The following is a 13,503-nucleotide window of genomic DNA, read 5'->3' on the forward strand; positions in this document are numbered from 1 at the left end:
GTGTTTTGAAAAATGAATTACACTCATGTGTGTGTGTGTGTGTGTGTGGCATTGGGGTAGGGAGAGAAAGTGAGAACAGAAGCACTGGAGTAGTTACACGATAATTATCATCTTTTAAATATCACGGTTATCGCCAATACTTGTGTATATATTCTTGTAATATGAATTAATGTAAGGTTACCGTGACAGCAACATACTTTAGACTTGAAGAATGAGAAACTCAAATAATCTACGTGAGTTTGACTTTTGTCCCTCATTCTATTTCACCACAGAGAGCAATTTACAAAGCTTCATGTCTGAAGATCCGTTACTTGTAAGTGTCGTAGAAATCACCATAACATTTATTCATGAAACAGTCACCTGTGTGCATTTAGTGTCCACTCTTTCCAACACTGGCAAGAACGGGCGTAGTTTTGCTCGTCACAGAGGAGCTGATGGTGTTGGACGGTAAATGGTTGTGATGGAGAAAGGTGATAATGAACCATGTCTCTCGTCGATGGCAGCGGGCGCCACGTCCCCATCGATTACTGGCCGGCGTCCAGCTCACATGATGCTAGAGTCTCACTGCGGGGACTGCAGGACTCACTTCAGATCTATTGTAATCCAGTGCTGTGTCTGCAGCAAGACAAACAGAGGAGTGGTCAATAAGGCGGGAGTGAGTGTGGGAGTGCACAGAGAGATTAATGGCGTAGGACAAGAGTAGATACAGGTTAGCACTGTGGTGGGTGGACCCTGAGATATGGGAAATACTAGAAATGCTGATTTACAGAATGTTTAGGAGAAGCGAGAGGAGTGATGTGGGTAAAAGAATAATTCAGGCAGGAAAGGGGAATTGTTTTTTCTTTGTGTTAGTCCTTGGAATCAAGAAAGCATTATATTTCCACTGAATGGAAGGACACATGCTTTTACAAGATACAAACTAAGATGCACAAAAGAATTTAGGCAATTATTTGTATTTCTAAATTTAAATGAATTTGCTCAACTCATGGATGATGATGATGATGATGATGATGATGATGATATTCTTTATGTTAGTTTCATGCACACAAAGTGCCCGACCCTCATGTGTTTACAAGACACCAAAAACACAGTTGCAGTTGTTGTCAAATATTTAATCCATTGCAATTCATTTTAATAAACTGTGCATCCCTTATGTCCTCGTAGACGGGACAGTGGGGGAAAAACACAACAAACAAACCCACAAAGTCTGTCCTCCTCTGGAGTGACATTATAGATAAAGGAACATCTTGCTTATCTCGTTTCTCGTGTGCTCCTCTTTAGATCTTTGCAGGTTAACATTCGTCCTTGTTTCTTCTCTCAACAGTTTCCAATGCTTTCCAATTTGCCAGCATTATCCACTGGATCAGCCTTATCATCCTGTCACTCTTCTTTTCAGAGGTGAGACGTTTATTGTTGTCTACAAAACCTTATTTCTGGGAACACCATTAATATAAATCTGATAGTAACAGGAGTTCTTTATGGGCACACACACACACACACACACACACACACACACACACACCCTGACATGTTGTATTTCTATTTCTATCATAATTAAATTAAACCAAAGTAACTTTTTTTAACTGTAGATGATGTCATATTTATAGCAATGCAAACCAGGTACAGGCCTAAGGGAACTAGAATATATTACTATACTATATATACTATTACTACTATATATAGTATAGTCTATCTTCTCCTCAGGATGCAGCTTCAGCTACCTTGAGACTGGATGGTCGGTGAAATGTCTATTGTGTAAACCATAATTGTAATTAGTGTTAATACAATTTTAGCCATTGTTTGATAAGATAATGTCTCACCATCACTCTAGAATTGTGAAAAACAAAATGGAGTGGGGAGAATTTGGCCCACAGGCCTCCACTCCAGTGCGAACCAATTACCCTGACAGCCTCAGCCCCAATGCCCTAAACCAAACATTAATTACCAGTGAGCCAGCAGGAGCAATAATTAAAGCTGAGCTTAATGAGCAGCGGGGATGGGGTTACAGTGATACGATCCATCCAAACACCTCGCCCACTGACATCGCAGAAGAAGAGTCATCTGGGAATGATGATAGATAGATGGAGCATATCACCAGCCGGGCCCCCTTGCACCAATCAGAACACAGGATTCAAACATGTGGGCGGAGTCCCCGCAATTCTCATTTGTCACCAGCGCTTTTGTCCAACATGCGCTCCGGATGATGGATTAGCACGACCAGTCGGACATGACACCCCATGCTAATTGGGAGTGTAAATCAGTGGCCCTGCTCAACAAAGGATCCCACAAACAACAGCGTCTGCACAACGTAGAATGTGATGGGTGGTCTGATTACAAGTGTTGTTTTGCTCTTTAGTAGGTCAAAGATCAAGATGAGGGAACACATTTGCCACATTTGTAGTGGCAACATATTTCACACTAATCAAATAGTTTATTGTTTTGCTTTAATGTTCACATATAGCGTTCTAGCATAGCTATTATTCTATTTGGGAAAACTGCACCGCACAGGCCTCTTCTCAGTTTCTAGTCTAAGCTCACACATCTTGGGTGTTGGATGTGATGACACCTCAAAAGACTAAGAATATCACAAGAGCTTTTTATATGAATCATACTCCCTCACCTATCTATTTTAATGCTTTCATTTATATCCCCCTGTCTGTCTTAGACTGTCTTCAGAATTGTCGTGCTCGGGATCTGGGACTATATAGAGAACAAAGTTGAGGTTAGTGCTGGTGTTGTGTGTTTATTATTGATGACCCGTTTTCAAATTGACTACACTTAACAGTAAGATAAATAGAAATGCACGTTACACACACACACACACACGACAACATTTGCACATATTTGAATTTTGCATGTGCTTGTGTGTGTGTGTGTGTGTGTGTGACCTCCCAGGTGTTTGATGGTGCTGTCATCGTGCTCTCCCTGGCCCCCATGGTGGCCTCCACGGTGGCCAACGGACCCAGCAGCCCCTGGGATGCCATCAGCCTAATCATCACTCTACGCATCTGGAGGGTCAAGAGGATTATTGATGGTGAGGCAGAAGACCTTGTGTCTATCAAAGATGTGTTATTAAGAGAACTGCGTGTGAGCAACTGAAGGAAATAGGCTACCTAGTCTTTCTTCACTCAAAAGGACAACACGAATGCATACAAATCAGCTTTCCTTGAAAGAGCTAAATGACCCCATTCTCTCCATGATTACACTAATTATTTACTATTCAGAGCAATATAGCTATTGATCATCCCTCATAGTGAATTGTTGCCACTGTGCTACTCTAACTTGTATTGATTGTAAGGGGATGGTTAAGTAGATTCAGAGAGGCCATAATGAATATAGTGGTTGTTCTCTCCTATGCTAATGCAGACTGGTTCGATATCTGTTGGGAGGTCACCCTCACTACGGGCCTCTGACTGCATACAGGATCAGCTGCACACAAACCACACAGTGTGCAATGTGTTCATGTCCAGTGAGACAGTGGACCAGTGTTTTCACTAACATCTCTCCTCACAGCAATAGTTTGACGTTTTAGGAAAACCCCCTTTTTTTTTTTTGCTTTCTGGAGGAGTCAGATGAGGCTGCAGCGAGCGGCGACCTCCGGGTCTGAGAAGTGAAGCCAATGCCGAAGTGCCTTAAACCTGCATTCTTTCTGATGGCCTGCGTGCGACTCCACTGGTTGTAAAAAGAAGTCCGATTGTTTAGACGTTTATGAGAAAATGTCCAGACTTCTCACTTGATTTATTACCTCACTTAACATTTTCCGAACAAGTTAATGGTCAAGTCTTCAATTCAGCATAATGTTCTTTTTCCCATTTAGTGTAAAATAGCCGACAAAGCAGCGTATGCTTTATCCCTTGTGATCTCTACCACAGTGTTGCACAGATGTTGTTGTTTTTTAATGTCTTACTTATTAATTTATATATTTTTAAATGTTCCTTTTTATATTCGATCAGGACCTGAATAGACATTTCTGCCTCGGTTGATTTGAGGATGGCTTTATCCAGACTCTTAATCATACACGAGTACATTGTTTTAATGGATCAAATATATTGAACTAAAAAGGGACACATCGTAATGACATGATTAATCATTTCAGGAATCGATACAATGCAGCTTTCAACATCATTGATTCAGCAGAAGCATGTTGCCTTCTTCTTATCGTGCAGCTGCGGTGTTGCTTTCCAGGGAATGAACTGGTGATTTTCCTGCCGCGCACCTCGACCTGTTAGATTTGATATTTATGATTGATTGAGTTTCTGTGTTAAGGCAGGCGGCAACACACCTCCAGAGGAAAAGAAATCACACTCAAACCAATAAATGTACAGCTGAGGGACCGGCTCGGTTATCGTAGGAGAGGGATTGAGACTCTTGCAGAATTAGCTTGACGTATGAATTGGTGATGTTTGTGTCAGTCCGATGGGAGTGGAAATACTGCAGCAGAATGTATAAGCAGAGTGATATGTCAGATAGGAATATCAACCTCCCAAATATGTAGAATACGTGATCCAAAAACAGTCTGAGATGTTGAATATCTTCTTTTGCATTGACTTCAGAACCCAAATGTTCTTACTCTTTACTTTCTATACATGAAGACAATGAAACCAATACTTGTGCAAGTGTAGCCATTTTACCAAAGTCACTAAATGTGCCATAATAGTAAATGGTAATATACATAAAAAGCACAATAGTTAGAGACAGACAACGGATCAGAAACGGGGCTTTATTGGTTGGTGTTTAAATGAAGTCACTTGACTCCAGGTGAGAGGAGAGAGAGAGAGAGGAGCCTCGATGGAGTCCTGGTGTGACAAACACAGATACAATATGCAGCAGCACAAATATATTGCTGCTGCATATTGTGTGGCTAAATAAGGAACCTGCGATAGAGCTTTTCATGCCTCTTTGAATTCTTACTGGACTGACCCCATCTGATGTCCCCACTTGTGCAACGTGTGTGTGCCAACATGACTATAAATAGGTACGAGGAGCATGTGGCGATGGCTGCGTGCTTTGCTCTGCCCCCCCCAGCACCAGAAAGGCTGTTTCATTCTCCTCCTACTGTTATGACAAAGCCGGCAATTGAGTCTCGTAATAGTTCAGACACCACAATCAAACATCAACAGAGATATTGGAATAGGACGAGTGTAATTACTGAATACGTTTCACCTCTTTATGTTGCCAATTGCAACATTTCAGGAAACACAGTATTTCCATGTGTAATACCGTGTGGCTGGCAGACAAATGTGATAACAGAGAGGTGTGAGGGACCGACTGTCTGCCACCTGTGATGACAACAGGTATCCACATTTTACTCTCACTATCCTTTTTTTAGATGCACCTTCCCACCCTGCTCCAGAAAGTGCGTCGTGTAAAAACATCAAGTGTGCAGTCAAGATTGTAAGAGGTGGACTTTAATTTATCAAGATGTGATTTAAGTGTTTGATGCATCAGTTCCAGCATGGCTACGGATTATACTTCCTGTAGTTAACCTGGAATCATTTATTAAATATATATTTTGAAACAATTATTACGTGAATAAATAACCAATAAATTGCATTTTTGTGATTGGTGAGTGATGATGAGAGTGCAGAACCTTTGTCTCCCCCCTCTGGCAGAGAGAGTAATTACCACAGGAGAGATTTAAGTGACGGAGCAGCAGCTCGGAGTCTTCTGTAAACTAAGTTTCTGCAGAGGACAACAAGAAACTCTGCGTTCAGAGTGAGGATTAAAGGAAAAACAATGTTGCATGGGAAGACTTGAAGAGAGCGGGGTGGATGCGACGAGCTCACCATGCAGCCAATACTGTATGTGCGTGCGCCTCGAACTCGACGAGAGAGGTCACAGGAAAGAAGCAGCAGTGATTCAAGGCTGTGCTGTAGTAGAAAAAAGATTAAACTCATGTGACCATGTGACCGCCAAGATTATACAACTAGAAACATTTCCATAATGGTACTTTTTTTTTTAAAGGAGCAGCAACTAATTTGGATTTTAAATTATGTCAAATAAATCCAAATGTTGTTGTGTATTGCTCCAAAAAAGACATTATTGCTTAGTTTTGCGTAAATAATCTGTCATGCACAACAGACCCTTAAAGTAATTAAAACAACAGTGTTTACACTGCAAAATATACTTTTAATATTTTATCATTTCTTTTATTATAGGCTACATTGTCCATTTTTCACCATTTCTTTAAATTTCCAAAATATTAAACCAATACACAGATCCATTCTCCAGGAATGTGACTTCAGTTTATGCAGATGTTGTGTACAACAGATGTAAAGTTAGTTACCTGCATCACGCTTTCACGCATGGATTCAGCTGCCTGTCCGGTATTCTCAAGTTGTTGGGTAAAGAAACCATAAAATCGTCCGCTTCACCCTCCGCCCACCCATGAAACAAGATCACTGTGGAACATTTTCAGCACCTTGCAAAATTCATTCAGTACAGGTATAGAGTTACTGGTAACCAGTAATTAATGAGGGTTGCATATGTGATGACAGACATATATAGAGCAAAGGACAAATGTTCCAAAAACACTGACCTTTGACCTTGATGTGCTCGATGTTTTATACCAGCTGTCTTAACTAAGAAACTTTTTTCTCTTCGCTTAGCTTGCTCAAACACCTGGCAATGCCTTTTAATCATGTAGTTCAGCGTTCTAAAAACACATTGTAGTCTTTGTTTTAAAACTCTGTCCCCCTTTTTCCATGTCAGCGTTTGTGCTACAAGTCAAAGTTGAGATGGAATTGGAGATCCAGCAGTGTGAGAAGACCAAGGCTATGAGAGAGGAGCAGCTGGAGCGTCTCACTCAGATCTGCCAGGAACAGGCTGTGAGTACCAAAAAGCCCACAAATGTAACCTGCAGGCTGCTTGTCCCCAGACACGTCTACAAAATAAGATAACACATCCACTTAAACCAGGATGTGGGTCCTCATGCACGAAACACACGCCGAGTAGACCTCTGAAGTCATCATGGACATAGTCACACATACTTACTGTAGGTTTAAGTTGTATGCCAAAAGTAAAAGCATTCCAAATAAATGGTAGAAGTTTCTCAGTCACCATTTTATTGTCAATTTATAATCATATAACCATCCAGTCTGAGAAAAGTGTCAAGATAAATGATTTGCTACAGTGACCGTCTGATTTAGGCCACATGAGCTCATATCACACTGCACGTTCATCTTCCACCAGAGGAGGGCAGCAACACCTTACAAACAGGTCTTTACACACACACACACACACACACACACACACACACACACACACACACACACACACACACACTCTGATGATCCCGTCAGACGTATATTATTATAAATAAATAATCATAAAAGAAATGATCAGATCCTTTTTCAAAATTGTTGATTGAATTGCTCTTCATGAATATAAAGAAAATAGTTTTCCAGGTACTATTTTAATGTACACTTCATGGTGCTGTAGGTTCATATATGACCTCAGTCGAAACACAACAGTGATTTAATTAGGTATACTAAGAATACATTCAGTTGGAATAATTATAATACCACACACATGTATAATTTATGAAAGAGGTCGCTTCAATGTGTTTTCTATATTTTGCATTTACTTCCTTTTACAAACTTCACTGCTGTTTTCTTGTCCGTGTTGATTCTCCAGGATAAACAAATCAATACAGTGACATCACAGCTGTAAAGCACTCAGTTTGGCTAACACATGATTAGATAATGTGCTGAACCAGTTCACCACTAATCAACTTCTACACGTATAAGTATAGACGAGCTTTACTTGTCCATGTGCATAATGTATATCTATGATGGTGTCATACATAATGTATTGTGTACATTTTCCTTGTATAGAGACAAATCCATATTGCTATCAGTGTATGTGACGTTCTTGTTTTGATATCTATGCAGATCAAGTTTTCTCTCCCTCTCCCACATCTGACCTTATCACTTATCCTTTTCTACATTCCCTTTCACACTCTCCTAACCTGCTGCTTTCCCTCTCCTTTACTATGCAAACCAACCATCTCCAGTTTGAGATCAGGCAGCTGAGGGCCCATCTGGCCCAGCAGGACCTGGACCTTGCGGCCGAACGTGAAGCAGCCATGCAGATCCACCATGTGTGGGGCAAACAGGGCAGGAGTTTCCAGGTTGTAGAAGGCTTGACTCCTGGGGAGTTTGACGACGAGGGAGGCCAGAGAAACCCCAGGGAGCCTCACGCCACCGCAGGTACAGTACTGTCTCTAAAGAAGAGCTTTTAGGGACGGGGTTGCAAGATACTAAAATGTTAAGTGATTAGGTTTAGTAAATAACGCATGCATACTATACAGTTGAACTGTAACAAAAAAAGGCATAAAAGTGAGTTAATGCAACAGGTTTACGGTTGAAAACACTATTTCACAAACTGAAAATGAATGCATCTAAGACATAAACCTGTGGCGTTAAACACATAGCTAATTTGAATACACACATTACCTCGTGCAGTGTGTTTGCTTGAGAAAGCAGCATGACAAACCAGGAGAGAGGTGCACCATAAACTATGTACATAATTATGTGGAACAAAAAGTCTTTAACAGTGTAACATCAGGTCAACTGGATGCCAGAGCAGTGTACAGTTAATCTGGAGCAGTAGCCCTGGAGCACCTTCGAGGCCAAGCTCTTAGCCCCTTCGCGCTCGCACACAACACCCATCTGACCGCAGGCGCTCCAGGATCAATATGAGGGCAAAAAAGCTTTTAGGATCTGGTGAATCCTGCAGAAAACAAGCATGTTCTGTGACACTACGTCAGCTTGCATGGGCTTCTGTCATGCTCCAACTATCTCTCTTACCGCGGCCAGCCTAGCCAGCCCAGACCACTTGGGCTATTTCAGGTACAGAGTGCTGTGTGCATTGGGTCTTGTTCGGGGAGATTTGGCTCCTGTCAACATCTGTTGCCCTTCACCTGTAAACCACAATAGGGCACCACGAGTCTGCACAGCGGCCACAATATTACCCCAAGGGCATAGTGGGAAATCTGGCTCTCAGAAACAAGTAGGGCTTTTTACAGAAACATGGTCATTGGGATGAGCACTTAGGCCACGGGGCTCAAGTCAAGTCAGGTCAACTCAAATCAAACCAAGTTGATTTGTATTGCTCAATATTGCACACATGGTCTCAAAGGCCTTCTCTCACACTCACCTGCACGGTGCTATCAAACTATCAAGAACTCTTATCAGGGCAGTGGTCTTCACCAGAATGATATTCTCAGGAGATTGAGGGTTTTTGACACCTTAAAGTACCAAACCATGTAGATGTTTAAAAACATCCAGTGAAAATAAGTGTTAATCAATGAGCCAGTGGAGTTTCTCTCACATACTGAGAGCGCTTTGTTGCCTTTCCTACAGCCGTGCTTTGAGCTAAATGCTAACATGCAGATTTTAAGCAGGTATAACGATTATCATGTTCATCATTTGTCATGTGGATATGCATTAGCATATATGCTAACATCGGCATGTTGTCAATACATCTTTTGCATGCCAACATTTGCACCAAACACAAAGTACAGATGAGGCTGATGGGAATGCCATTATTTAATAAAAAATGATTTCTTAGTGTTCACTTAGTTTACCTGTTAAAATGAGCTGCAGCGGTTTCTTAACTTACTCTCACCTGTGCTGCAGAACTGAACATTATAGTTCAGATTTGAACTAAAAGGACCTCAGCATGTCGCCTCTCTTCTTCCACAGACAGATGACAGCCCGCTAACTTGACTGTCACAGAAAGAAGGGCAGAGCCTTTAATGTATGCTGGACAGCCCATTCTTAAGACTCATGTGTTATTAATTGTGGAGCGATTGTCTCAGTCTTGTTTTAGTGAGTGCAATGCTTCCTCTCCAGGGGTGGCTCAGGGATTAATATTTTAGGCTGAAAAATAAATGAAATTACCCATCAGAGTCTGCAACATGTCCCAAGGGACAGGGGCTAGCACTCAGGGTACTCTGGGTTCGCACTCAGCCAGCGGACAGTGAGCTCAAGACCAATCAAGCGAACAGAGGAGCGTAGCAGATCACAGCCATTCACCACGCACGCTGAGGCCTACTAGACTGGAGGGATCTGTGCATGAACAAAGAGCTCCCACTCCCATTTCCCCCCATTTCTCTCATCCCTGAAACCAACCCCACCCTGTCCCAGTTTATTTCTGGTGCACTAGGGTGCAGCTAATGCACAGCGTAGCAGTGCGTGATCCCGACTACTTGACAATAAAGTACCTGTGGCCTGAGGCAGAAGTCCTCTCCGTCAATATTATGTTGTAAACATAAGAGATATTTTCCATTTGCACTAGTTCGGGTGGTTAACACTGAAATGGACCTACAGACAAAAAGGTCCAATTAGTGTCACTGCCACACACAGTGTTGTACCAGGCTGACGCTGTAAATACCATTTTGTTCTTAATCATTTGCCCGGTTAAATAAATAAAAAAGCATTAGCAGTATGAGTCAGTCACACTATATTACACCATCATTTGACTGGTCATTTCTAACTATATACGTGCAATGTATGTTCCATTCTGTATTCATAATATAATAATAACATGTGTTTTGTATTTATTTATGTGTAATCCAACATTTAAAAACCATCGCAAACACAAACTAACAATGAAGTGATAGTAATAACAATGACAACAGGCATATCTTTGCATCATTTATGCATTTTTAATGAGCAAATACAACAGCACATGACTTTAACGGTGTGGACATCAGTCTTATGTCATGGAGTGGCAGTGGAGAAGAAAAGAAGGACTCATGTCTGTATAGAGAGGTGCGGAGGTGTTGAAGTCGGAAGGTTTCGGATGCAAACATTAAAACATTACAGAATAATATATAACAATAAACATGCTTGCTCCAGAGATCAGTTAAAAATACAATATTAATTACATTAAATAAAATTACCCCTACAGCGCTCTATGTTGTTATTAAGAAATATTAATGATGTCAAATCCTTTATTTATTTATCTTTTTATTTACTTTGTTTCGTTACTCAGATCCAGTTGTGCGAGATGACATGAACAACTACATCAGCCAATACTACAGTGAAGCAAGCAGTGGTAAGTGACTGAACATTCACTGTAACCCATGAACATGTAAATCAAATGAATTAAAGCAGTGAGTCAAAAGTCTTTCTGAGTGGTTATAGTGCCGCCAAGTTATAGGACAAACTTCATTGGTCATACATTTGGCTGATGCTGCTTATAAACTTTGACACGAGCTGGAAATCTAGTTCAAATCTAAACTCAAGCTTACCGTATAACCTTAAAAATCTCAATGATGTACCTATGATGACCTTTATATATGTTATATAAAGCATAATGTTGTCGCTATGACTGATAGAAAGTACACTGTTGTGTGGTTGGAGTAAAGTGATACTCTGTGTTGTCCGGTTTCCTCTAAATGTATACGATGTTTTTCAAGATGCTGGAGCTTCTGGTCTTGGTGCCCGGGTCATCACCACGGCAGCCATCGACGTCCACCTTCCCAACAATCCAAATCCCATTCAGTCGAACCAGATGCTCGCTATGGAGCGGGTGGGCAGCGCCGTAAGTGACGCCTCCACTAGCATATCACGGTCCAGTGGCAGCCTGACGGCCCGCCCCCACAGCCTGAGCAGCCACACCCCGGCTTCGTCTATGACAGACTGCAGCAGCAGCACAGCTCAGGAGCTCAGTCTGAGCTTCAGCACCCATCGCTGTTGCCCTCCTTCCTTCTCAGGCCAGGACCCCTGCAGGGACCCCAGCATAGTGGTGCAGGAGCTACTCTGCTCCCTCTCTGAGGACTCCTGCCTTGCTCAAAAGGGCCTGGCAGTGGACCCTGTCAACCTTAAGCTTCCCAGCCCTACTGGCTCAGAGAAGGCCAGCCCGGAGCTGGACAACAGAATAAACATCTTCAACCGCAGGAACCAAGAGGAGAGACGAGGCCGGGGAAGAGGTTGTGTGCTGTTGCAGACCAAGCCACTGATCCACCTGCAGGGCAGCACTGAGCCGTCCCTGGAGGAGAAGTACCGGCTCCTGGGACCCGCTGACACACCTCTGGGCCACATGCCTGACACATAAGCTACATTTACACACAAACAGAAGTCTTTTCTCTTCTTTTGCTGCCACCATGTTTGGCATAACATGTGGACTGTTGAGGCAGGGAAACGTCGTGAGATGCACATTTCAAAAAACAGATTTAAAAAAATGTGATTTTTCTGTTGCTGTGTAAATCCAATCTTAGCCAATCCAGAGCAAGCTTGAGCCTTAGCTTCCAGCTAACACTGATGCTCCTTAACTTGACGTGTTCAGAAGTCAATAGTAGAAATGACAACAAAGAACTCCTAGGCCCTTTGCCGTACCGTCCAACCTCCCCTGTTCCTCCTTGATGGATTTTTGAAATCAGAAATTCCCTGATAAAGCACAAAGACTATAACATCCCAGTACGGGGGAGTCCAATGTGTTCATGGACACACTCTTCATCAGGAATTCTCACTTTGAATAGGTCCTAAATGCACTGAACTTTACATGAATTAAAACCAGCAAGGGGCCATTCAAGCCTATACTGAACAAAAACTCTCATTCTGAACCGTGTCGCAAACCAAGACTGTTGTTGGAATTTCAAGCAGTTAAACACAAGTGTTTTCTATTGTTCTTGTTCTTTTGTTTCCTTTACTTGGTATGATCAACTTTAAACATCAGTAATGCTGTTCCTTGTTCAAACAGCCACAGGGTACATAAGACTGGCTTAACTATACAAACAGCTGATTTTTTATTTTTGAATCCTTTGCCTTTCCGTTTCCTCTTTGTTTGATCTGAAACTATGGACCATCGTCAGAATTTATTCAATAGCATTTTTGTTTTACTTGTTGAAAAAAACATTAGTAGGGTATATTTGTGTGGATGGAATGAAAAGGTAAGTGACTGGATTCTTCACATGAAACTAGATTGAAGTGCTTGTAGCATGAACCTTTAAAAGATATGTGCCCTAAATGGCAAACAAATCCTTTGCACTTTAATGTTTACAGACACTTTTGTAAACTTGATATGGAGGAAGTTATTGCCAAATGCAGGTGTTGTCATTTGAATGAAAATAGCAAAAAATAAAAGTTAGTATTTCCTTAACTTCTCTCAGTTTACTGACTTTTAATACATCGTGTTAAGTGATTTTAAAACTGTACCAAATACACTGCAGCGCGATGAAAGTGCTGAGTTGTCTCTAATCAAACACGTTCTCCTCACAGGCTCCTTGTTGCACACCGCACTGTACAACATTACTTCATTAGCATCATCTCCTGTGCATATGATTTAGAAAAATCTAAATAATTTAAGGTTATTAACATTGGAGGATCTGTCACAACCGCTGCTAATTGGTCAAGTCATTGTAAGTGTGTCGTGAAAAGCCCCCTAATTACCCGCTCGCATCATTAATTCAGAAGATAAACTGCTGTACCATTTTGTTGCTTGTCAAATGTTTACAAGTATCCAGAGAATGTTTTAATTGTTAATAACTATTAC

General features: G+C 41.6%; 1 protein-coding gene across 1 annotated transcript in view; it reads left to right on the forward strand.

Moving 5' to 3' along the window:
• LOC115005825 (transmembrane protein 266-like) overlaps positions 1–13,104 on the forward strand; it is a 40,513-nt gene extending 27,409 nt beyond the window's left edge. Inside the window, 7 exon segments of the mRNA XM_029427794.1 lie at positions 1,325–1,398; positions 2,666–2,722; positions 2,896–3,034; positions 6,712–6,827; positions 8,015–8,210; positions 11,002–11,064; positions 11,429–13,104. Of these exon segments, the coding sequence (XP_029283654.1) occupies positions 1,325–1,398; positions 2,666–2,722; positions 2,896–3,034; positions 6,712–6,827; positions 8,015–8,210; positions 11,002–11,064; positions 11,429–12,066 (1,283 nt within the window). The 3' untranslated portion in view covers positions 12,067–13,104.
• The last annotated feature ends 399 nt before the right edge of the window (positions 13,105–13,503 follow it).

The sequence above is a fragment of the Cottoperca gobio genome, chromosome 3, assembly GCF_900634415.1.
Source record: "Cottoperca gobio chromosome 3, fCotGob3.1, whole genome shotgun sequence".
Taxonomy (NCBI): domain Eukaryota; kingdom Metazoa; phylum Chordata; class Actinopteri; order Perciformes; family Bovichtidae; genus Cottoperca; species Cottoperca gobio.